This window comes from Colletotrichum gloeosporioides (assembly GCF_011800055.1).
Source record: "Colletotrichum gloeosporioides strain Lc1 chromosome Unknown consensus_5, whole genome shotgun sequence".
Classification (NCBI taxonomy): domain Eukaryota; kingdom Fungi; phylum Ascomycota; class Sordariomycetes; order Glomerellales; family Glomerellaceae; genus Colletotrichum; species Colletotrichum gloeosporioides.
The window spans coordinates 226,326-249,698 of NW_025544650.1; the positions used below are offsets into that span (position 1 = coordinate 226,326).

General features: G+C 51.5%; 8 protein-coding genes across 8 annotated transcripts; 4 read left to right on the forward strand and 4 right to left on the reverse strand.

Moving 5' to 3' along the window:
• Positions 1 to 730: 730 nt before the first annotated feature.
• On the forward strand, positions 731 to 5,001 carry GCG54_00003656 (uncharacterized protein; the record flags this gene model as incomplete). The annotated part of the gene is made up of 8 exons (XM_045403726.1): positions 731 to 1,870; positions 1,945 to 2,179; positions 2,240 to 2,283; positions 2,343 to 3,419; positions 3,469 to 3,519; positions 4,165 to 4,296; positions 4,347 to 4,440; positions 4,502 to 5,001. 8 exons carry the CDS (start codon positions 731 to 733, stop codon positions 4,999 to 5,001), a joined length of 3,273 nt encoding a protein of 1,090 aa, XP_045271066.1.
• A 1,273-nt stretch (positions 5,002 to 6,274) lies between these two features.
• Positions 6,275 to 7,636, reverse strand: GCG54_00003657 (putative 2-oxoglutarate/Fe(II)-dependent dioxygenase; the record flags this gene model as incomplete). The annotated part of the gene is made up of 5 exons (XM_045403727.1): positions 6,275 to 6,553; positions 6,606 to 6,974; positions 7,026 to 7,399; positions 7,460 to 7,566; positions 7,614 to 7,636. 5 exons carry the CDS (start codon positions 7,634 to 7,636, stop codon positions 6,275 to 6,277), a joined length of 1,152 nt encoding a protein of 383 aa, XP_045271067.1.
• Positions 7,637 to 8,520: 884 nt separating this feature from the next.
• Positions 8,521 to 10,482, forward strand: GCG54_00003658 (Pantothenate transporter liz1; the record flags this gene model as incomplete). The annotated part of the gene is made up of 9 exons (XM_045403728.1): positions 8,521 to 8,593; positions 8,646 to 8,734; positions 8,793 to 8,889; positions 8,943 to 9,003; positions 9,057 to 9,205; positions 9,255 to 9,624; positions 9,678 to 9,861; positions 9,920 to 10,030; positions 10,090 to 10,482. The coding sequence occupies 9 exons, from the start codon at positions 8,521 to 8,523 to the stop codon at positions 10,480 to 10,482; spliced, it is 1,527 nt and encodes a 508-aa protein (XP_045271068.1).
• A 192-nt stretch (positions 10,483 to 10,674) lies between these two features.
• Positions 10,675 to 11,667, reverse strand: GCG54_00003659 (uncharacterized protein; the record flags this gene model as incomplete). Its single annotated transcript, XM_045403729.1, has 2 exons — positions 10,675 to 11,354; positions 11,406 to 11,667. The coding sequence occupies 2 exons, from the start codon at positions 11,665 to 11,667 to the stop codon at positions 10,675 to 10,677; spliced, it is 942 nt and encodes a 313-aa protein (XP_045271069.1).
• Positions 11,668 to 12,669: 1,002 nt separating this feature from the next.
• On the forward strand, positions 12,670 to 14,220 carry GCG54_00003660 (Efflux pump azaK; the record flags this gene model as incomplete). Its single annotated transcript, XM_045403730.1, has 1 exon — positions 12,670 to 14,220. The coding sequence occupies one exon, from the start codon at positions 12,670 to 12,672 to the stop codon at positions 14,218 to 14,220; it is 1,551 nt and encodes a 516-aa protein (XP_045271070.1).
• A 1,157-nt stretch (positions 14,221 to 15,377) lies between these two features.
• Positions 15,378 to 17,183, reverse strand: GCG54_00003661 (uncharacterized protein; the record flags this gene model as incomplete). The annotated part of the gene is made up of 6 exons (XM_045403731.1): positions 15,378 to 15,944; positions 15,994 to 16,070; positions 16,122 to 16,560; positions 16,614 to 16,681; positions 16,744 to 17,083; positions 17,163 to 17,183. 6 exons carry the CDS (start codon positions 17,181 to 17,183, stop codon positions 15,378 to 15,380), a joined length of 1,512 nt encoding a protein of 503 aa, XP_045271071.1.
• Positions 17,184 to 18,837: 1,654 nt separating this feature from the next.
• Positions 18,838 to 19,641, forward strand: GCG54_00003662 (uncharacterized protein; the record flags this gene model as incomplete). The annotated part of the gene is made up of 2 exons (XM_045403732.1): positions 18,838 to 19,245; positions 19,306 to 19,641. 2 exons carry the CDS (start codon positions 18,838 to 18,840, stop codon positions 19,639 to 19,641), a joined length of 744 nt encoding a protein of 247 aa, XP_045271072.1.
• Positions 19,642 to 21,808: 2,167 nt separating this feature from the next.
• On the reverse strand, positions 21,809 to 22,195 carry GCG54_00003663 (uncharacterized protein; the record flags this gene model as incomplete). Its single annotated transcript, XM_045403733.1, has 1 exon — positions 21,809 to 22,195. The coding sequence occupies one exon, from the start codon at positions 22,193 to 22,195 to the stop codon at positions 21,809 to 21,811; it is 387 nt and encodes a 128-aa protein (XP_045271073.1).
• Between the last annotated feature and the right edge of the window lie 1,178 nt (positions 22,196 to 23,373).

The following is a 23,373-nucleotide window of genomic DNA, read 5'->3' on the forward strand; positions in this document are numbered from 1 at the left end:
GTGGCTGCAGAGCCATGAGCCCACCTTTGCCAATACTCCATCTCCCTTGCAGCAGACTCCATGAAGCGTCACAGCCTGATGTTGCCAAGAATGGCTTCCGGACGTCAATCTCGCGAAATAGTAAGGAAGTATGTCCTGGATAATCGCCCATCAAGTTCGAATTGAGCTTAGTTAGCTGAGGCTGAGTTGTCGGGTACAGTACTCTGGTCTCTGTGCGACCGCACATAATCTTAGCTGCTTGTCGTATTGCTAAATAGGACGGACATTTTGAGCGCCTCTTATCTGCCACATTGCCCCCAAAAATTCTCGCGCCTATGATATCGAACCCCGGCTTACAGCTTTCCCCGCCCATCACGGTGGGATCGAGGCATGTTGCTGCAGCCTGCCGGAGCTGAAGAGCCACAAGCAGGCTGTGATTGGGTTGTGATTCACAAGAGCCAACCACCGTGTCTTCAATCTGACCACCCATTGACCAATATAGTTAAGGATGAGTGAAGGATGAGCAGCAAAACCGCGATTTGGCTCCGAGCCTCGTTGTGGCCCCCAACGAGGTTCGGTCTCTTAATTGCCCTGTTCCCATGCAATTGGCTTCACGTATGCGCAACTTGACCACTGAGATCAATCCCGACCAGCCAAGATAAATGATTTGCATTCTGGGCAACTGATGCCTGCAAGGCACGACTTCATCTTCACATTCTGTTGCCAATACGTCACCTTCGTATAGAAGACCATGGGAGATCACGACACAACGCCGACCTGTCTCTCCGCGGAACCCCACGGGCCCGAAGTCATCCGGGACATTTTGGCACATTACTTTGGCTGCATTGAGATACATGAACGTCCCAACTTCCTGTCTCGTAGTGGGAACAAGTCCTACTGGGACAAAGAAGTCCAACTTGAGATACAGAAGTTGAACCAGCAAGATGGAAACGATGAGAGGAAGCAGGACTTCAGAGACCGCGCCGAGGAGAATGTCAAGAAGAAGATCCGCAGCCATGCCATTTCCATTGAGGCACAGTATAAACGAACAGACACTTTGCGCAGAGCTCTTGAGGGTGTCAAATGTCCTCACGAGAGGGATGGAGGCCATTCTGAGGACTGCAATCTTGTGAAGTGTCTGGCGGCAAGTTTTGACAAGTGGAGGGGTGACAAAACGACCAAGAAAGGAATCCGGGATATACGCGAATGGAAGAGGACGAATAACAGACCTACCGACACCTTTACTCCGGACCCAAGAACAGTAGATCTAGGCCGATGTGAGGTTCTGGACCTCATAGGAAGCAGTGAGAACACGGGTGAAAGTTCTGATGACGAGGCAAAGAAATACGATTTGGAGCGGGACATCAATGGATACATCATGGAATGGGACATCTGCAACCCTGAGCGGAAAGGGACGGAAGGCAATGACTCTGGCCAGCTTTCCGCATCGGCCAGCTTCAACCGACCCAGTCCTGGATTGAGAAGGCAGTCTACGCCAGCAATCTCGAGAACCACCACGGAGCAGCTGACGGAAGATATTCAACCACAACGGGAGTTTGATCAGAGAGAGGAGTTCCGACGACCAAGTCTAGGAGTTCCGAAGGACTCGTACATGTCCCATGCTTCCAAGTCCTTCTACAAATCGCTTTCTGCGGATGAGAGATACCTCAAGCCAACCGACAGGAAGGATGACTACCGATTCAAAGGCAAATTCCCTGATCAGAGACTGTCTCTAAGATTCCTCCTTGGCAAAAACTTCGGAAAACCAGAGTCGAACGGCCCCGAAGAGGCAGACGAAGGCGAAGAGTCTGGGGATGAGAGTATTGTTCTCAACAAGAACGGCCATCCAGATCGGGTGCGATACATCCACATCCCTCATAACAACATGGCAGTAAGTGTATCTCTTTCATTCCGTCCATTCGTTCGAAACAGATGCTGACAGTTTCTACCAGTGGATCGAAGTAGGACTCTTTCAGCTCTATCAAGATGCGTCATATGCTGACGTTTATCAAGCAAGCCATAGCACGCTACTTCGGTGATCGCAAGCCGGATCATGGTCGCATTTACCGAGCCCCCCCAGTCAAGACCAGAAGTCATATGATCCTTCGACCTGAGTATTGGAGAGGTCAACAACACGGAGGGAGACGGAGTATGGTCCACGCGCGGCACATGAGAGCGATTTGTGAACGGGTGTCATCTGGTGAGCACCGCTGGGCCGCTGGACCCTCGCAAACGACATCATTTACTAACCATTGCACAGAGATTTGGGATTCGGAAGACAATCCAGGAAACGTCGTGCTTTTCGTGAGTCAAGAAACCTTTGGACCATTGAAGACCCGTGAAACACCCTAACATGGCCCTAGATGCCATATCTTCACTGGGAAGAAGACAGGAAGCGTGACAAGATCGCCAAAATAATCGACGAAGAGACCGCAAAGCATCGCAACAAGCGGGATGACGAGGCCAAAGAAGCGAAGAAGAATAGGGTCGACTTCCGAACCTTTGCCGGAAAACCTCTCACAACGACGAGAACGGCTCCCACTCATCCCCCGGAAGATCCAAACTACTTGAGTAGAATCCAGGAGGAACTGAAGAAGAGAGCATCTATGGCTTCACTTCCCGGGATCCATCGCACTGTTACCGAGGTCGCAAAAGGTTTCGCTGATAGGACCGGACCAGCAAAGGATGAAAAGCACGAAGACGGGCAGCAACAGCTATGGTACGTGGCCAAGCTGAAAGCCGACGGCCATGGGAAAATCAAGGCCAGAAGCAAACTTGGTCAGCTTCTACTTGATGCTGCTAGGCTTTACGAGGCCATTGCTATATACAGGGATGAACAGCTTCTGAAGAAGTATCTTCACCATGATCCTCCGCTGCATCCTCGGCGAACACTCGATCAATCCTACTATTGGACTTTGAAGACAACAAAGGCTCGCGACCGAGACCAAGTCGTCTATCGAGGTACCACAATGGACGACAGAAACATGCATCGTTTCCGCGAGCTAGGCAAGAAAGACTGTACTGAAGAAGAGGGATGGATTCGCAAACACTTGGCCCTGGAGAGACTGCTGCATCATAAAACGGATGATCTTTGCGAGCGCAATCGCGACCCTGACAACACTTCGGACACGTTCAGATGGGACGATCACTGGATAGGAACAGACACCAACGGTTGCGATCATTGCCGTGGTGAGATCCGCAAGGTTTCTCGAGTTGTCATGGTTGACCAGCTTTGGATGTGGATACTCGACAAAAAGACGATCATTACCAGCTTCCCCAAGCGGTACGGAGCGAACAAGCAGTATCCCTCAGGCGTGCACAAATCAATCCGGACACGAATCAAGAATGCTCGGAAGAACCAGATCCGTTCGGTCTTTGACGTGGCGCTGATCATCCTGGACGAGTGCTCTAATACCTTCTTTGATCGCACCAAGACCCCGGTAAGCCATTCCTACCACTCTCGACTATTGATATCTGACTCGGTCACAGGATCGGCACCCTCAGGTCATGGATATATTTGGGGACGCTATTGGAAACTTGGTGAGTGCCAGCGTTTTGACACTTAGTAGGCGTGAGAAACTAAGAGAACAACAGACCAATTTGCAGACAGTGTCCTTTCACCATCTATGGCACTGGACCAAGAGAGCCTCCCAGTTGTATGTCTCCAAGTTCAAATACGAGGACGCGTCGCACTTGCATCCGCCACTTCTCAACATCAATCCTGAAGGGAAGCTTCAACGAGAGATTAAAGACATCATCGACGAACTCGACATTATGATCAATATCAATAATAAACAGAAGGAAGTCATCAAACGATTCACGAAACATGTTGAGAATATCTACGACTCAAGCGGAGAATGGAGAGATAACTCACGGAGCCCTGATGCTGATCGGGATTATCGTAAGACTGCGTCGTCTCGGGCATCCTCACTAGAGAGGAAACTGGACGAAAGTAACGAAAAGGAGGCTAAGGAGATCAAGGAGGCTAAGCGAATCAGAGAAAGAGAACGACAAGAATTCATCTGGTTTCGAAAATAAGCATATGACTTGATCTCAGATGTTGGCGACAGAGTCCTGGAACTTGAAGGACTTAGAAAGAGCGCTGAAAGCACAGCTCGAGGGGTAAGCCAACCCAAAAGGGTACATCGAAGTAGTTGCGAGAAGATGTTGATGAAAGACCCACAGATCAAAGACCTGCTCGACCTCAAGCAACAGCAAGCTAGCATTTTGCAAGCTTGGCAGTCGGTTAAACAAGCGGATGAGACTGTTCGGCAGGGCAGGTCCATCATGATTTTCACCATTGTGACAATCATTTTCGTACGTCGTTCATCATGTCTATGTTCAAGTTCTCTACTGACTGCCCCAAGCTTCCGTTATCTTTCATGTCCAGTGTTTTCGGCATGAATAACTCGACCATCGGATCAGACAAGATGACCTTTGGCGATCAGGCGAACTTCATGTGTACGTATCAATTCCTGATTCCTCCCCGGCTCAAAATAAGTGCTGATATTCGCCCATGAAGTCCCGATCTCGGCTGCTGTAATTTCTGTGTCGATCATTTTCGCCTTTTGGACCTTCCCGCGAACTGTCTTCTGGTCAGCTTATAAGATGCTCGAGACCTGGGTCCTGGTATATACTGGAGCCTACTATGTCTGGCTTGTGGTTTGGGACAAGTATAAGAAGTTTATGAAAAGTGACGATCTTCTCAAGAACTTAGAGCAAGAAGTCAACAGGATCAAGGGCAAGGTGAAAGACTCAAGAAAAAAGCGTCTGGACAGGAACCTAGACCAGAAGACCGACCAGAGAAACACTGACACTAATGGAAACAAGCCTCAAGGCAGGAGGAGTCTACAGAATGTGCATAATTCCGCACTGTACACTGAGCAGGAAGGGCTACGAGAACAAGGATCTGATACTTCTAAGACTGAAGTAGAATCGCGTAGTCGTGGTTCTTGGCGATCTAGGCGGCCGTTTTGGCGCAGTCCTAAGGATCAGGGCTCCGGTCAGGCCGCTGAGGTCTAATCGTATTGGTTATCGGAGGCTAGATATGTTGTTAGATTGTATCTAATGTGATTTGCCCCATGTTCTGTTTTTGTATGCAGTTTATTCATGCAGAGCTTCTCGGTGTATGATGCACCATGCTTTGTTACGTCGCATGCAGTCTGGTGCCATAGCCGGGTGTTCGTGTCCTGTAACCATTTCTGTGGCTCGCTGTGGGAAGCGCAGACATTGGAATACCCAACAAGAAGTTTCCTATCGCAGCGAAATAGGAATTGCAAACGCGGGAGCCAAGCTATATGTTGTCATGCTATCGATGCCCCTAAATGTCATGACGAGTCATACCATTGGACTTTATACCAGATGATCGCCTACCGAACCTAATATTAGTGTTTACAGTGGATTACGACCGGGGTTTTCAATCAACTCGATTCAAATAGGAGTATTCCACTCTCAACTTAAAAAGATACGCCTCATGATCGCCGTTAGAGGCTGGCGGGCCCCTTGTCGATGAATCGACTGACTGAGCTTAGCTCTTGACCATTGGAGAGTATTTAAGACTTCGAACTCTACAACAAGAAACGGTTCATCCCAAGATCATCCCTTTTAAGCTTTCTAACACCAAACATTCGCTCGTTGACGCATTGAGGCATTACTGTCGTTTACTATCCTATTGGCCTCGGCTCGTTCACAACATCCAGTATGTATAGTTTTGCACATCCTCTCCTAGTTTCAATTTCAATCTCATACTAACAAGGAATCTCCAGCAATGGCTCAATTCGTCCTTATTTTCGCCGCTCTTTTCGCTGCTCTCGCCTATGCCGCTCCGGCAAATGGCACGACCAATGCCAGCTGTCTCGTCCAGTTCGAAGACTCGATCAATGGAGGCACTGCTGGTTCTTGCTCGCAGGGAAGTGCGAGTGCGGGCGTCAGGTTGCCGAGCGGAGGACCGTACGTTCAGTACACCATCAGCAAATCATGCGAGCTTGCGATTACCAACGGTCCCTTAGATGGAGTGACGGGCACGGCGACTATCGTTGCGTCTTGCTAAGGCACGAAGACAAGCACCCTGTCGAAAGAATGTACAGAAACAGGCAAATGGTGACAGTCAGATTTGATATACTTGGAGAACTATCTTGATATCGATGTTTTCCTCTCTCTCCTTACTTTGGACGCAATATGGACGACATAGCGCTTGTAGATACGATGCACCGGAGAGCTTTTGTTGTTATACGGCTCTTCTGCCTATCAGTGGCCAACAAAGTGTTTTATTACATTTACAACACTGTTCATCTAACTATTGGAAGTACTGGCCCTTGAAACCAGGCAAAATCTCTTGGCCTTCGGATGACTGGTAGCTGACGCCCTTTCTCTGCTGCCATGTTTGCTTCAGAGTTGTGAACTCGCCCATCGTTGGAACTCTGTGACCGCCGGCCTCAAACTCATTTTGTGTGAAGCCCTCGCGCTTCAAGACCGGAGAGTCAATGGTCTTCAGCGTGAGATCATTCTGGGGACGGGCGAAGTACAGAAGACCCAGGCGGTCGACATGGCGCTGGTCCTTGGGGGGAACAGATACCTTCGCGAAGAGTCAGTACGACAATTGTGCAAAGTGATCGTGGATAGCTTACTCTGTGAACGGTAGACTTGACGTAACCGCCAGTCAGGAAACTCAAGGCGTCGCATGTGTTGACAGTCAGACTGCCGTCAAGAGGCTTTGCCCACTTCCAGTTGCCGGTCTCGTGATCCCTAATCTGCAGCGCTGCCACTGGCTGGCGGAAAAGAAGGGTGATGGTGCCAAGATCGGTGTGACCACGAGACCAAAGACCGTCATCGAGCTTCTCAATCTCCTCTGGCGTGAACTTGGAGTACTTCATGTATCGCAGATGAGACTCGTCATGCACATCCCACTTGTGAACACGCGTAAAGAAGTCTTCTGGAAGCTCGAGAGCAAGAGCGATGAGATGGTTCAAGGGGTCCAGAACCTTGTCATGCAAGTCCTTTCACTATGAATTAGCATGCGGCCGGGGATGAGCAGACGTCCATCTTACCTTGGCAAAGCCCTCAATCTCTTCCTTACGCTCCTCCAAAAGCTTGGGCAAAGGCTGAGTAATGTGACCATCCTTGGTCGCCATGTTCCAAACCTCGGTCTTGTCCTTGATGCCACCGCTTAGGAACCGCCTGCCTGCAGGACGGTATCCATTGTAGTCGCCGGAATCGAGGTTCGGCTCATACTTGAGTTTCTCATCAAGAGGGAGCTCGTAAAACTTCTGGCCTAGAGCAAACTGCTTGTCCACTTCTTGTTGTGAGATGCCGTAGTTGATGACATAAAAGAATCCCTTGGTGCGAATGGCCTCGATCAAAGTCTGGGCAAGTTCCTTGTTGCCCTCTGGTGTTCCGTACTTGGCAAGGTCAATGGTGGGAACTGGGTTGCGTCAGAAAACCAGTGAATCATTCGCTGCATAAGCTCATCATGAAGACTTACGGTCAGCCCAATCGAGGTTCTCCTCCGTCTCGGGGACGTGGGAGTACTGGTACAACTCAGACACAACAGAAGGCATGTTGGGCGGGCGGTGAGACGGGGTGTCTTTTCTTGAGAAGGCGGGCTGATCTCTGATGCAAGCTCAGACTTTTCAGACTCCAAGGGTTCTGAGCTCGCCATTTTAACTATTAACCTTGGTTGCGACTCCGGACGGCATCTCGCCGGAAGTCCAGTCCGGCCCCCCTGAACCCTCCATCGGCCTTTACTCCGCACAACACGACCTCCACGTCCAATAACGCGACGTTGATTTGACTCAATTATCTTCATGGTCACACACTTGCAGTCTACCCCGCGGCATCACTAAGCAAATTGGCCAAGTTATATGGCCGAGGCCGTTGGAGATGCGAGATCGTCGCATGTCATCATTTGATAACGGATGGCGCAATCCCCACCACAACCAACCCCGGTCCGCCAACGTCGTCTCCCTCGCCGGTAGATGCGCCGGAAAATAACCGTAGCAACCCCCCCAAACCCCCGCGTGCGCGGTAAGCAAGCTCCGTATGATGTGCTCCCGCCGGTAAAACGACACCGAGTTCGGCGGGATGATGCTTTGTCCGGCTCACGATTCGATGGACGCTGGCCTCCCATACCGTTTCGGAGATTATTTGCATGGTGCAGTCTCCGCAAACCCGCGTCGTTCCCCAGAAGCATTGGACACCCCGATTTGTTGAAGCATAATCGTCATTCCTGGCATAATGGCGAATAGTGGGCGAAGAGGCCTGCTTGCTGCAACTGGTCGGGTCTCGGCGGATGAAGTCAAGAGGAGAGGTCTGCAAAGCTGCAGCTCTGCAAGCTTATCGCGGACTGCAGGCCGCTGATTCTGGGCGTTTGCAAGGGTACTGAAGTGGCAATGGGCTTTATAAAGATGCTCACATAACGAAAACTGGGTAGGAACCTACCTTAAAGAGTTGGGTGTACGTATAAAACGTCGGGCAAGCTGTAACGCCGAAGGTGCTGTGCCTCTTGGACTCTCCAGCAGATCATTCCGGCACACATCGACCAACATGGGGGCTATTCTTCGGGCGGTAAAGAAGAACAAGGTGGGAGCTGTGGTATTGTCAGTGTTTGACTGGTACCGTAAGTCATTCGTGCCGATTGCTTGTTGAAGTTACCCTGACAAAATTTCCAGCGTCTCACTATCCTGCCGCGGAGCGGAAGCTGCTGAGAAAGTTGGACTTGGCTATCTTAGTCTTTGGAAGCTTGAGTTTCTTCTGCAGAGTAGGTGGCTTGGAAGTCAATCCTGGATATAATGGAGTCTAAACAGCCTTTGCAACAGTTCCTTGGACAGCAAAATGTCACGAATGCGTATGTTTCGGGCATGCGGGAAGACCTCAACGCATGGGGCAATGAACTGAATTACTACGTCGTGGCATGTAAGTTGTACAACCTTTCGTCTCATTGCCTGCTCACGCTAACATCTGATAAGACAATACGGCCTATGTCATTGGACAGATCCCGCTGATGACGCTCCAGACCAAAGCGAAGATGTGCGAACCTCTCAAGATACAGTCTTCCAGACGCCGAAGCTAATTAAGTGCAGTGCTCCCTTCTTGCTCCCTTCACTTCAGATCATTTGGGCTGTTATCGCTTTCTGCCAGTCTGAAATCAAACACAGCTGGCATCTGTACATTCTCCGGGCGGTCACAGGCTTTCTAGAGGCGTCATCATTTGGCGGGACTCATCTCATCCGTAAGCACTCATTCACGGACCAACGTGCAACCCTTCTAACCTTTTGTAGTCGGCAGCTGGTTCAAGAATGAAGAACTCTTCAAGAGAGCCGGTGTGTGGTTCATGGGCAACTCACTGGGTTCCATGTTCTCTGGATACCTCCAAGCAGCCGCGTACCGAAACCTGAATGGAGTCTACGGAAGAGCTGGCTGGCGGTGGCTGTTCATAGTCCAAGGCATCATCACTCTTCCCATCTCGTTCCTAGGCTTCGCCTTCTGGCCTGGTCTGCCAATCTCCCCTAAGCGATGGTTCTTCACCGATGAAGAGTACGCCCTAGCAATCAAGAGGATGCCAACTGTGGAGACGGAGGGCATCACCTGGAAGACCTTCAAGTACACGCTCTCACGACCAATGTGGTGGATCTGTGTACCGTGCTACATGTCAGTCTTCTTTACCTTTTCGCATGAAAGATGACATCGCTAACATCCTGCAGTTTCCTATGCCAAGCACACTACTGGACTGGCTACATGGCCCTGTGGCTTCGGGATGCGAAATACTCCATTGAGTTGGTCAACATCCTGCCAACTTTCATTGACCTATTGCGCGCTCTGTCGTCTTGGCTGGGTACCACGTTGGCAGGTTGCTTGAGCCTCAGAGGACTTTGGACTTTCCAAGCAGTAAGTTGCTCACCGACACAGCCCAGTTATGAAGGCATCCACTGACTTTCGAACCCAGAGCTTCGTGCTGTTTTCATGCATAGTGCTATCAGTCTGGAACGTCCCAGACATTTTGAAGTTCTGCGCATTCTATTTTGGCGGCTTTTCAGGCATGGCCTCTCCGATTCTGGTAGGTCACTCGGGCGAGATTCTAAACATGAAGGCTGTGACTAACAAACACTTTCTCAGTACTCATGGCTTAACTTCACCCTGAAAGAGAACTATGGCGAGCGTGGTTTAATCATCTCATCCATGATGACCTTGGGCTTTTGCAACCAAATTTGGATTCCACTATTCACTTTCCCCACCGTCGAGGCGCCTCGATACCCGCACGGCTACCCTGCAGCAACTGTATTCGAAGTAGCAATGTGGGCTTTCCTGATGTTTGGCACGTGGTATATGAAGAGATGGAAGCTGAAACATCCTGATCTTGAGATGAGGCTGGCAACTGAGGGAGCTAGCCAGAATGCGGCAGGTGTGACATCAGACTCTGATCGTCCTGAGGCAGAGACAGCACCTGCGTATGACACGAAAGGACCCGAGGTGGTGGCGAACCAACCAATTTCAGTGCAGAAGCAGTAAGTACCACGTTCTCATAACATGGCAAGGAGGACATGGGCTCCGATGGGCTGCAGGTGCCATCAAATCGATCATACGAGTAGTAGTCTATCGATCACGTTGGACTCAAAAGCTACTATACATGAAATGAAACCAATCAAGCGACCTATTGTGATAGGGCGAAATCTCACTCTGTATCAAGTCGATCTGGTAGTACTATGTAAGTGTGACATAAGTTGGACCAGGCCTGTCATCAAGACCATATGTATACGGACACCAGTGCTTCCAAACCTTAGTCTGTTGCTCAACCTCGTCTGCAATAGCAACTGCCATATCTGGAACCGAGATGCTCTGCAAACGCCCATCAAATATCGAAAAGCTATCACCGCTTTCCGCACCTTTCTGAAGCTGAAGGGGCATCCTGTCGAGCTCAACCGTGTACAGTCCGGTCCTTGTCCCAGGCCGATATAGCGGTGGAGGAGCTATGTATGTCCACTTGAAAGACGTGTTGCCGTCAAAGAACATATACGTGGCGCGAGCCCCTGTGATGAAGTCCACCCCTTGGCTGTTCATATCCGCCATGGTCTTCTCCATGTCCTCTAGAACCTTCTTCGTCGCCTCGGTTCCCTTCCCATCTCGTTCTGCAAGCCACGCATCGCGAGCTGTCCGTAACCTTGTCGCAAAGTCTCCTGCCCAGTCTTGGCAGTGCATTATGTAGGCCTCGCTGGCTAGCATTGCTCTGCCGTACGCTGTGAAGAACCTCGCATCGTCGGCAGCCGTCATGTAAGGCTTATCCGGTATCTCCAGACTACCAGCTCCCCCGACCATGACGAAGTATGGTACGTGGGCCTCTCTTGCAGCAAGCAATATTTTGCGCGTCATTTCAACAAACGACCCTGTCACAACGTATTAGTTGGCTGTTCCAAGACTTCTCGTGAATGTCTTACTGTAAGCAAAAGATGATCCAAGCTGGCTGTGGGGCCCATAGGCGTTGACAACTACATCCAATCCATAGAGTTGTTTTGATATGTCCAAGACGTCCGAGCTGCCGAGGTCGATGCTTCTGGGCTCATAGAGCTCGTGCTTCCCCAACCTTGAAGGGTCTCTCGATACCCCAACAACATGGTGCCCTCTGTTGATCAACTCCACGGTCGCATGAGACCCCGTCATCCCCGTTGCGCCGATCACACCGACCCTCAAAGAAGACATTGTAGGAACTTCGCCGCGGGAGTGAACAGACATTGCCAAAAACGGGGAGACGTACCGCGCTGATGGTTAAGTACTAGACCTGAGCCAGCGGAGCCGCGGTATGCTCGAGCCTCCGCCCGAACTCCCGCTAGATCTGTCATACGTCATGCGTCCAAACTCGAAAGAGCGTAACCCGGTGGAAAGAATCGAAACATGTCAGTCCTTTAGTAGGAAAGCCACGACATGAGAACAAAGAGACGCAGGTACGGACTTTGACAAATAGCGTTTCGGGCCGGGCTGAGTTCGCCAAGCCGAGACGAGCTAGCCAGAACTCCCGTTCCTGATCCGACACCTTCTTGAACCGTGCCTCACGGATGAACCCCATACTATCCGTTGACAAGAGGGTTTTGACGTCGCCTTAATCATGCCAGATAAACCATAGGGATGCAGCGGCAGCGGCGCCAATTGAGACACCGTGAGCAACGGCTTGCAACTGCTGCTGTAGAGTTCGACCCCTGCAGATGACAAGCCCGCAGGTTAGACAGGGGCCAATGAGAAACACCTCAATGTCCTAGAAAGCATCTTATCATTTATCAATATTTACAGTCTCCACTGTTGAGAAAACGAACTATTACCTTCAAAAAAACTCAATTCCAAATGGCTTTTGACCGCGTCGCATTTCTGCATTCTCACACCAAAGCTGCCACCTACCTACTGTACCCGTGTCCAGCAAGGGCTCCAAGCAACATCCCCGAGTTCGGATCCGTCGGCGGAGATTAATTGGGGGAATAAGGGCCCAGAACAGCGAGCGCGCCTAGCCTGAACGGGAAGCTGGATTCGTAGACCTTTTGCCTGACGGTCACACTTAACGCCGAAGACGCGCCCTTTGTGAAATTCGTCTCACCTTTGTCCTCGGGCTCATATTGTCTCAAAAACACCTCCGGAGGTGACACCGACCGTCAGTATCGACGACAAAACCACTTGATTGCAACAGGCTCAAGTGTCGGGCATCAATACGACACAATGGCGCCGGACCAAAGAAACCAAAACGGCGGCAACGCGTCGAACGGGACCGTCGACGCGACCGAGGTGACACCGCTTCTGGCGACCAAGGATATCGCTCCGACCGCCGACCCCGACATCTCACAAGCCACCACCCTCCATGAACCGGAGCCGAACCAGGATGGGGCCGATGAGGACGATAAGCCGCTGCCGGTATGGCAAATTATTTGGCTTTGCTACGCCCGAATGGTTGAGCCCATGGCCTTCTTCGCCATCTTTCCGTACATCAACCAGATGGTCCAGGAGAACGGCAACCTCGCGGACACGGACGCCGGGTTCTACTCTGGTCTCATTGAGTCGCTGTTCTCCCTGACGCAGGCAGTTGTCATGATCTTCTGGGGCAAACTCTCGGACCGAGTCGGCCGCAAGCCGGTGCTCGTTTACTCACTCGTCGGTGTTGCCTTTGCGACCTCCACCTTTGGCATGGCCAAGACCATTTGGCAGATGATCCTGTTCCGGTGCCTAGCGGGTGTCTTTGCCGGAACGGTTGTAACCATCAGGACAATGATTGCAGAGCACAGCACCCCGAAGACGCAGGCGAGGGCCTTCAGCTGGTTTGCCTTCAGCGGCAACCTGGGCGGCATTGTCTGCGGTCCGCTTTTGGGTGGTGCTTTGGCCAACCCGGCGCAACAGTACCCCCGTGTATTCGGCGACGTCCAGTTCTTCCTCGACTACCCGTATTCCCTTTCCACCTTCGTCGTCGGTTTCATCGGTCTGACGGCGGCTCTGACAAGCTTTCTTTTCCTTGAGGAGACTCTGAAGAAAGAGCATCATGCGGATGGTGATGGCCATGGAGGACCCACGAAGGATAACCGTTCGATCTTGGAAATCGTGAAGTCTCCCGGCGTCGGCATCGTGCTCTACACATACGGCCATGTCATGCTTCTTGCCTTCGCGTACACCGCCATCGTTCCAGTGTTCTGGTACACGCGCGTCGACCTCGGTGGGCTCGGCTTCACCTCTGTGCAAATCTCCCTGATGATGGCCGTGAACGGCATCGCTCAAGCATTCTGGCTCTTGGTCATCTTCCCCCCACTCCAGCACCGCTGGGGAACCAACGGCTTGCTCCGCGTCTGTGCCTACGCCTACCCGTGGTTCTTCTTCATGTTGCCACTCGGAAATCTCGTCCTCAAAGCCGGCGCCCACAACCCGACTGCGATAACCTTGTTCTGGGTGTTTGCCCCGATGCTTCTCGCCATCGGTAGTGGAGTGGCTATGAGTTTCACCGGCGTCCAGCTGGCCTTGAACGATGTTTCTCCCAGTCCTCAGGTTCTGGGAACCCTCAACGCTCTGTCGTTGACCGGGCTCAGCATCATCCGGGCCTTCTCTCCGGCTCTTTTTGCTAGTCTGTACGCACTTGGCGCACGCACTCAGTGGCTGTGGGGACATGCGATTTGGGTTCTGTTGATTTTGCTTACCTTCCCATACATCTACGCTGTCCTGCACCTTCCTGAGTATGAGAATTTGAAGAAGGCAAGGGAAGAGTCTGAGCGAGCGGAGGCCAGCCAGTAAGGCTCTGCAGTGCAGGGGTGCCTATAGGTAAACAATACATCGGCGCGGAAAATAGACTATGTTGAATTCAGTCTGATTTGTCCATAAGGAGCCTGAGCCACATCAGTTTCAGTGGCTTTAGCTGTGAATAGCTTCGTGCTGTCATTCACCGACACAACCTTGTTGCGTGATTCGCCGGCGACTTCTATCAATTATCATGGTATAAATTTAACCAAGATCGATTCTCAGTCGTGGAAAATGAAGCTCAACTGAGAAGAAACTTCATTCCAACAAATCCCGCAACACAACACAGCGTAGCATTACACACGATGAGTTTCGTTCACAGCGAAACATCCTTGGCTCATAGGTTCGTCTGCTGCTGCATAGACTGTAACTGCATTGAGCCTGTCGACTCGCCCAACGGTATCTGTGCGAAGTGTCACCTTAGATGCACGGGAGGAGACTCAGTGGTCATCGAGACAAGTACACACGAGAAATGCGAGTCAGGGACTCAGGAGGACCTGTACAGCGCCCGTTGCGTATGAAGCTCCCATAGCACCAGATACCTTGTTATAAGTCTCGAAACAGTTGCAGTTATCTATGAGTCCCATTCCAATTTCCGCAGAAACGCCTGTTGGTGATCGACATTGGTTCCAGCCGTGAAGGATCGATCGCAGAGGTTGCAATTGTAACGCTGGGTTACATGCCAAGGAATCATGGGTTTGCTATGAAATGTCTGACAAACACAGTGAAAATTCCCAGACAGAACTGACTGGGGAAGTCCTAGCCGGGCAGCCCTTGCTCTGTTCTCGTCAAAAGATTTCCCCTGCATGGGCCGGTCTTGGGCACGTGGGTAAGGGGCGGCCGCAATCGTTCGGTGCTGGAGGGGCGGGAATGGCAGCAGGGATCATATCAATCCGGTTTCGCGGGCCACCTCAGGATCCCGACTGATGGGAAAGGTCCTCCCAAGGGCGGGGGCCGAGGGAACCGTCTCTGCGTACCGAATCATCACCAGCAGAATCAGCTGCATTGTTTTCCCCACGGCTGAGAGTCAATCTTCGACAGCTTGAGACTTTAAATATCTGAATAATTGTGCGTAATTAATGATGACTACTATTACAAAGTTGTACAAAGGGTATTTCATTGGGTCCCCAACCAGCTGAAGAGGGTGTCCCATCTCATAATCCGGTCGACTTCCGGAAGCTCTTCCTGTTGGACTCTGACAACACCGACTCCGGCTCAACAGGCTCTGTCGTAACCTCGACTTCACGATGTTGCCAGATTCGGTTGTCGTGATGAGGATAGCCTGTCTCCTTGCGCTTCGACAGCTTCGTTCCGTGGTAATGCTCTCTCGCCGTGAGCGGCTGTTCGTTCTGGGGGAACGTCGACCTTCCCGGGCTCTTCACTGTAACGCTGACAGTACTCTGAGGCATGAGCTCGATCTCGTTTGACCCGCGTGAGCTGTGTGAGCTGCTGGCATCGTCGCCGCCCATAGTCTTGAGGCCGATACCGTATTTGGCCTCTTCTCTCAGGCCAGGCTTATCTCCCTGCGATTCGTGCATCTTCGACCAGTCCTTGGACGCGGCTCTAGCATGTGAGGCTGTTCCAGATCGTCCACCACCAATGGTCATGCCCGCTGACCTTCCTGTTGACTTTTTGGCTGCTGATGATCGACCATACTTGTCGAGGCCGCTGCGATGAGCAGATTCGAGAAGACCCTTCCATAGTACCCGAATAATCGGACCCTGAGCCATTGTTAGTATGGTCTTGATAGCACCTCACTCGATGACTTACCAAAGTTGGCAAACAGGCCGAAACAATGCCACTGCTGATCTCGATGATGTTCCATGCCAGACCTTGAGCGAGAGAATCTTCACAATGTTAGGATGCCGACTTCAAAGTACACGGATGATAATACTTACATGGAACGTCATCCTTGGTGTACAATAAGAAGATTCGGAACCGGTAGATGCTAGTGAAAACGACGTAGCTACCCAGGAGGAAGGTGAACAAGACCAGAATGCGCTGGGCCCGATTCATCTGCAACTTGAGGACGTGAGGAATTGGCAGGTAGAGAATCGCTATGTCGACAATAATACTCGGGACGGCGATGCACAACTGCGTCAGGAACAGATTGATGCACGTTCCCGGCTTCCAAGGCTCCCACAGCGTGTTCAGAGGAAGACATTGGATCGATGCCGCGATAACGCAGGCAAAGGTCCAAAGGGACGTCAAGCTGCCGCATATCCATGCGCCTTTGCGGACCTCGGGCATGGGGAAGATGCGCAGGTACAAGAACAGCAGAGCGATCTTGTACATATTGACGCCGTTGACGTACAGGATCTCGGCGCCGATCATTGTCTGAGCACCAAGTCAGTCCCGCGCTCGGTTTCGTGGGGTTTGGGAGTACGTACGCGATCGAGAAACTGAATCTCCTGTAATGTGAGCCGGCCGGAATGCAACCCGATTCCACGATCAACAACTGTAGTAGTCTTTGAGTTAGAGATCTGTCGTTATTGTTGAGGTTTCGAATATCCGACTTACGAAGCAGGTTCATGGCCATGTTTCCAATCAGCAAGACCAAAGCGAACAGCATCAAGTAATCATCGATCAGATACCTCGCAGCCTGGAGGTGACGCGCCAGGAACCTCAAGCCAACGATGAAAGCGGCGAATGCCGTAAAGGCGATCGTGATACCCCGAACATATCCTCTCAAGTCGTCGTCCAGGTTCTGATCCTCGGCGAAGTCGGCCAGCTTCTTCAGGTAGTCCCTCTCGCCTTGGTCGAGACTGGTGTCGTTGTACGGGTAGAAGGCCGCCATGCTTGGCTGTGGCTGCTGGTGGCTTGGTGGCCACACAGGCTCTCTCGTTCGAACAACGATGTTCTCCGGACTGTCAGTTTGTCGAAAGAGAGGGGTTCATCACCGAGCAGACGGTTCACGGGGGGCCCTCTAAGATACGAACCACGTGGGGATGGAGAATCATTTTAACAAACCTTCCCACGACAGGTCTTGGGGGAAATTCCTCTCCTGTGCCCTACGTCTATCTCACTCATTGTCTCGCTTCAGCACCAAGACACTGCAAAACACGTGCTGGTGGATGCCGCGGTTCCGCCGACGACCTGTTTCTCGACCGAACCATGGTAGCATTCCCAAACTGTCAATCTTTTCTCTTTCGGCCTGTCATGTTTGACAACTGCAAGTGACACCCCATCAACTCCATCCAGATACGACCTCGGCTGGTGGGATGAAAAGAAAGGAACATGTGGACCGTTGCACTGGAACAGGAAACGGAAAAGGGGGCAAGAGTCCCGGTCAAATCCCGAACAGTTGCCTGCTTTGTCACATTTGATCAGTTTTGAGGAACGGCATCCACAAGGGTTCACCACTGCTGTGGGTTCTTTGCCAAGGGGGATGTCGTAAGAAGAGATATTAGACTTAGTTTCTCCCGCGATATATCCACAGGAGGTCGGCCGCACTGAAAAGAGCCGTCTTCTCCGTCAACACCATCCGATTGACTCTCGAAATGATCGAACGTCCCGGCGCACGGCTCTTCTTGAGGCTCGTTTCGTCTAGGGGAAGACCGTTGGATCTGGGTAACCGGAGCAAAGCGTTAGTCTAGAGGCTCCATCAAGACCCGCCGCTAAAGGAACCCAAGAGCCCCGCCTGCCATCCCATTGATGGAACGAATGGGGCCACCGATGTCGACAGATCATCAGCGGCAATTGGCCTCTGCGTTGCCCGCGAGTTGCCGGAAGAGAAGCCGGTGGTCTTTGGAATCGCGACTGGGGTCCATATCCGAGTCATCAACCCTGCGATGTGCTGCGGCGCGTTGGTGGTGGATCTCAGATTTCTGACTGTGCGTCATTATCGTCATATTCCCGGGGGATAAACACACGAAGTCCTCGTTCTCCTCGGAAGGATTTTTGATCACAGAAAGAAGAAATGTTCGAACAATTCCTTTCTGACTGCCGAGGTTGCAGAGATGCAAGAGACTCTTCGGGGAATTCTTCGAAGCTACTTAGCGAGAAGGCTTGAGTTATGAGTTGGAGGGTTGCGTTGCATACGCCACAAACCTGCATAAAGTGTCAGTCTTCTTGACAGCCCCCACGGACTTTGGGTCCGCCAATCAGGTGTGTCCGATTCGGGTACCTGCGCCGTTTCGATGTGCCCCCTTTTTCATACACAAATGGAGCAATAAACCCACCGCCAACGTTGGCCCGTTTGTGGATATATCGAAAGACCGCGTACACTCGTGTACTGCAGCTGCTGCGCACCAACATCGCTAACATTGCGGAGACGTCAAAAACCACAAGGGACATGGACGCTGCGCAATGTCCGGCGGTTGGACTGGAGACGATCCCGCTGTCAAGCGTCGTTCATCGCCGCTGTCATTTCGGGGATATTGCTTGCTGAGGACCGACATTCATGCATCGTAGCTTTACAACTTTGTATTTTAGAAAGCGTCTGCCGCGTTGATCAGCTGCTTGTTTCTTTTTTCTCAGGCAGGCCGTCCGCTCATTCTCAGTCTCAGTCGCTTCCTTGCCCATCACTCTGCACGCTCCTCTTAATCAATCTACCTGCAGCAGAAACAAGATCCAACCCCTCCGTGGCTCTTATCCCCAGTTTCATCTGAAAAAATGAAGCCCTCAGTTCTCATCGTCCCTGGTGCTTGGCAGCTCCCCTCTGCCTTCCAGCCCTTCGCCACGGAACTGGCCAGTGCCGACTTCAACACCTCCATCGTTGCCCTCCCCACCGTCGGCGGCACCACCACCCCGCTCGCCTCTCTCTCCGACGATGTCGCGGCCGTGCGCACTGAGCTCGATAAGCTTGTTAGCGATGGCAAGGAGGTTGTCATCTACTCCCACTCCTACGGCGGTGTTGTTGCCAGCAACGCCGTCGAGGGCTACGACGTCGCCACCCGCACTGCCGCTGGCAGCACTGGCGGTGTCGTGAGCATCGTCTACGCCAGTGCCTTCATGCTCCCCAAGGGCTCCAGCTTGCTCGACCTCCTTGGCGGCACCCCCCTTCCTTGGATGGTTGTTGAGGTATGTAACCCCCCTTAAGCCTCTGGCTGAAAAGTGACCGTGAAACTAACTGCAAAACAGGGTGACCGTGTCGTCGGCAACGCCACCATGCTGCCCGAGGTTGGCTTCAACGATCTCCCCGCCTCTGAGCAGGAGAAGTGGGCTTCCCAGATGACCTGGACTGCCCTGGGTGCCTTCACCAACGCCTCCTCCTACGAGCCTTGGAGCAACGGCATCGACTGCGCGTACCTGTACGCCACCCTCGACAACGCCCTGCCCCTCAGCTACCAGCAGGGCATGTCTGCCGTCCTCCCTGCCGGCTCCAAGACCGAGTCTGAGCCCAGCGGCCACTGCGCTCACCTCTCTCGCCCTTCAAACGTTACCTCCATCCTCAGCAGGTGGTACCCGGGCAACTAGAGTGCAGGCGATGTTGTGAGAAGGCGGGATGTTGAGACAGAATGTTAGCGTTACGACAACGACGGGCGCCTCGAGGACCTAAATAACGACAATAATATAATTCATATGAGTAATGCAACCTTGCCAGCAGCTTCTACTTGCGACGTGATTTTTGTCGGCAGGCATGATGTACATATCCTGCTCAGTGAACGGTTCGTGAATCGTGTAAAGCGCGGGAGGCCGGTGAGCTGGGGGGTGCCTGCTTCAAAATGCGTTCTTCGATCTTGCCTGGCAGAATTTCTGTCATACCCGCATTGAGCACCGTTGGACCCCACCAGCGTCACCCTGTCGGGGCAGAACGTCGGAAACACTCTTTTTTGTGGTTCATGTGAAAAGTTCACGATGCTGGATCCTTGTCGGTTCAACGGTCACCGACTCAGCTCCGAGTCTACGTCCGGCAGGCATCTTGATCCTTTCAATATCGATGGAGACTACGAAAATCACCGGCGGGCAAAGAGTCCTCCGCAGATCCATACAATCAAATATCCTTCCAATACCTGAACGGGTTCTGGCAAGCGTTTGCCAAGTCGATGATTAATCTGGCAATGGCCGCCGCTATGTTTATCTGGACAGAACCTCGGGGGTACGAGCAACATCATTATTGGTTCACGCGATGCTAATGTCAAGCCATTGACTCCGGACTTTATTTAGAAAAATCGATCGCTCCTTTCTACGCCGTGGAAATTGCCTCCGAAAGCTGTTGTATACTGATTTTAATTGTTTGGCAGTAACTTATCAAAAGAAAACGTGCATGCTTTGTATGTAGGGAAATATCTAAAACCAGTCAGTATATGTCAATTAGGTTCAAGATTCGTCCCAAAATGCTTAATCCGGTCTGCCATGTTAATATGAAAACGATTCCCCCTTGCTTTGGCTTTATCCACATTTAATCGACGTGTAGGTTTCTTGGACCGAGGACATCATGTCGTAGTGCTAGATCTATATCTGACATAGTACTCTCATTCTGTCAATCATGTAGGTAGGACGAAGACCGGTTTACTCACTGCAGAACGTGTCTTAATCATTGAGACTCAACCGTGGATTCAGTCAAACCAAACCCTTCGGCGTACTTTTGCAAATAGAGACGATGGTACGCGTAAGCAAAGACTGGTGGATGTTGAGGTAAACTGCCGCTAGACTAGCCCATGAATACCTTTCTTCAATCTCGTGGCTACATGTAGCTGCTGTGGGTTATCCGCTCTTGGCTGTGCCGTGATTTATCAACAACTGCAAAATGACATAGGACGCAAAGAACAAATCATCATCCCACTGGATCGTATGCAAGAATGTAAAACTTAAGTAGGCATATCGAATCAGCACGCAATCACCGTCTTCCATTATGTATCATAAAGCGCTTATATGCAAAAGCTAACATGAAAGACGCAACAAGTTAAAAGGACACTGAGAAGAAGCGGGCGCATTACCTGCCTCTCATTTTGTAGTGCATCATCAAATTAGGCTAATCGGTCAAAATTAATGGTTTTCATATTAACAAATACCCGTTCACAATGAGAGATAACGCGGGCATATTGTTGTCCGGAGTGGTGATGCTATCAGCTACAGATTGAACCCATATCGAATTACTGTTCGAATTACTGTGAATTATCAGTAGTAAACCAGAGCGCAGACATCGTTAGCCACATGATCGAAGAAACATGCGTGAAACTGATTATATGCGTAGAGTGTACAAGAAGCAAGCTTGCAGATAACAACGTTCCAAAACAGCTGAAATAGAGCTTCTGATTCATTGGGTATTCGCTGGAAAGTTTTCATAATGAGTCATAACGCGGCTGGCAACTTCTTCGAACAGCAATAGTATCGTAAATTTGCACCAACACCCCGTAAATAATGTGAACCGTGACAGGTGGTCAGGCTTTAATTTACGTCGACAACGCGTGTTCCAACACTGGCGTCAACGGCTCTTTGAACATGCCTGCAGAAGCATTGAGTGTTAGCTTGTTGACATTCCACGGGCGTGTCATTTGTACTGAAGAACTAACCTTTGCAACCCCTGGAGCTTTTGTTGGATGTATGTAATAGAGCTCTCCGTAACCCCATCTCCGTCGAGCGCTCCCCGATACCACGCCCAATCTCCTCCTCCACCCATGAACATTCATCTCGACGGAGCTCAAACCACAAGACCCAATGTGCACGCCGCGAGCGCCGCCAACACCAATCCTGCAAAGGGAACAGGACGATGCGAGGACGCAGAGCGGACTTGGACCCCGTTCGACTCGGTCCAATTGCGTCCCTCTGCGCGCAAGCAACTGCCGAAGACGGAGACAATTTGTGCATCGTCCCTGTTCTTCTTGGTCGCCTCGGGAACCTCGCACCACTCCCAGCAGTCGTTCACGAGATGGACTGGGTTGGGAGAGCAGCAGTTGACCATCCACGGGTCCGACGCGTTGTGGCCCGGGATGACGGCGTATGTGACATTGTTCGGGATTGGCAAGCCCTCGGGGATCTCGTTTGTCGGACAGGACGCGGGCGCTGTCGCTGTGGTGGTAACGGACATGGCGTGGGTGTTTGGCAGGCGGTGAAGGTAAAGAGCGGAGTTGAGCGGTCGACAACGCGATGGCGAGGGTAAATGAATTTGAAAACTGTTTGGAGCTTGAGAAAAGAGTGCGGGTCTTCCGAAATTGCGAAGGCAGTCGACTTCTTTTTGTACGTCCCTCAATGGATAACAGCCATTATTTTGCAGCTCTCTAAATCTGGCAACGTGAGCTGTTGCTTGTCACTGCCACCCCAGAACAACATTACCCTGACCCCACGAATCTGCATCGTGAAAGGCGTGTACTTGGCTAATTGATTGGCACGGTAAAATATTGAAAAGTCTTGGTATCATCTGATTGGCTGAATTCGCGTTGGAACTGGCTTCGGTGTAGTCATAACCGAAAGCTGTTGGTGACTGCGCCTTCAGAAAACCTGGGGGCCAACGAGATACAGGGGTTATGCCCAGCCACATAGGTTTTGTTGGAAGTTGCGAACCAACGATTTAGCTGCAGAAATTCGAGTTCCAACAAGAGCCAAGCCTCAGCCCCAGGTGCGAGGGCAGGGGGACTTTTCGAACCAACGAGTTGACTGTGCGACCGTTGGAGGATAGAGACAGGGGTTAGTACATGTCTGGGGAAGACTGAAGCCAGCAGCTAGCGCCATTGCTGCTGAAATTCTGGGGTAATCAGAGCCATATCTAAGCCTCAAATGCAAAAGACATGGTTCCTCCAGGTCCCATCGAAGATGACCTGAAAATAGTAGCTCCCGCCGCATTCTAGCAGCTTGGGGGCTAACGGAGGGCGAACTCGGCCTCGACTATCGTGGGAAGGCAGAGTCGAAGCATCTCATCACGGCACCAACCGCCGACAAGCAGCATCGACACTTGTAAAGTCATCGATCGAACCCTGCAACACCACGAGATGCCCAGCTGTAGCTTCCAAATACTAACACGAGAGTCCGATCCTGCGTCACGGGGGCTCATGCGGCACCTCACGTCATTATCCACAAGCTTAGTGGATCCAACAAGAACGAACTCAGCCTTAGCCGTAATGAAGTCGAAATGTCGGATGAGATACACCTAGACTTTACTGAATCTTGGCCAGACCGTGCATCGTGAGGTGTTTCGCCTTGTGGGCTCCTCGTCGAACCTGTGCCCGAAACGTTCGGGTTGGAAGGAGGCGTAGTTACACGGCCTCAGTA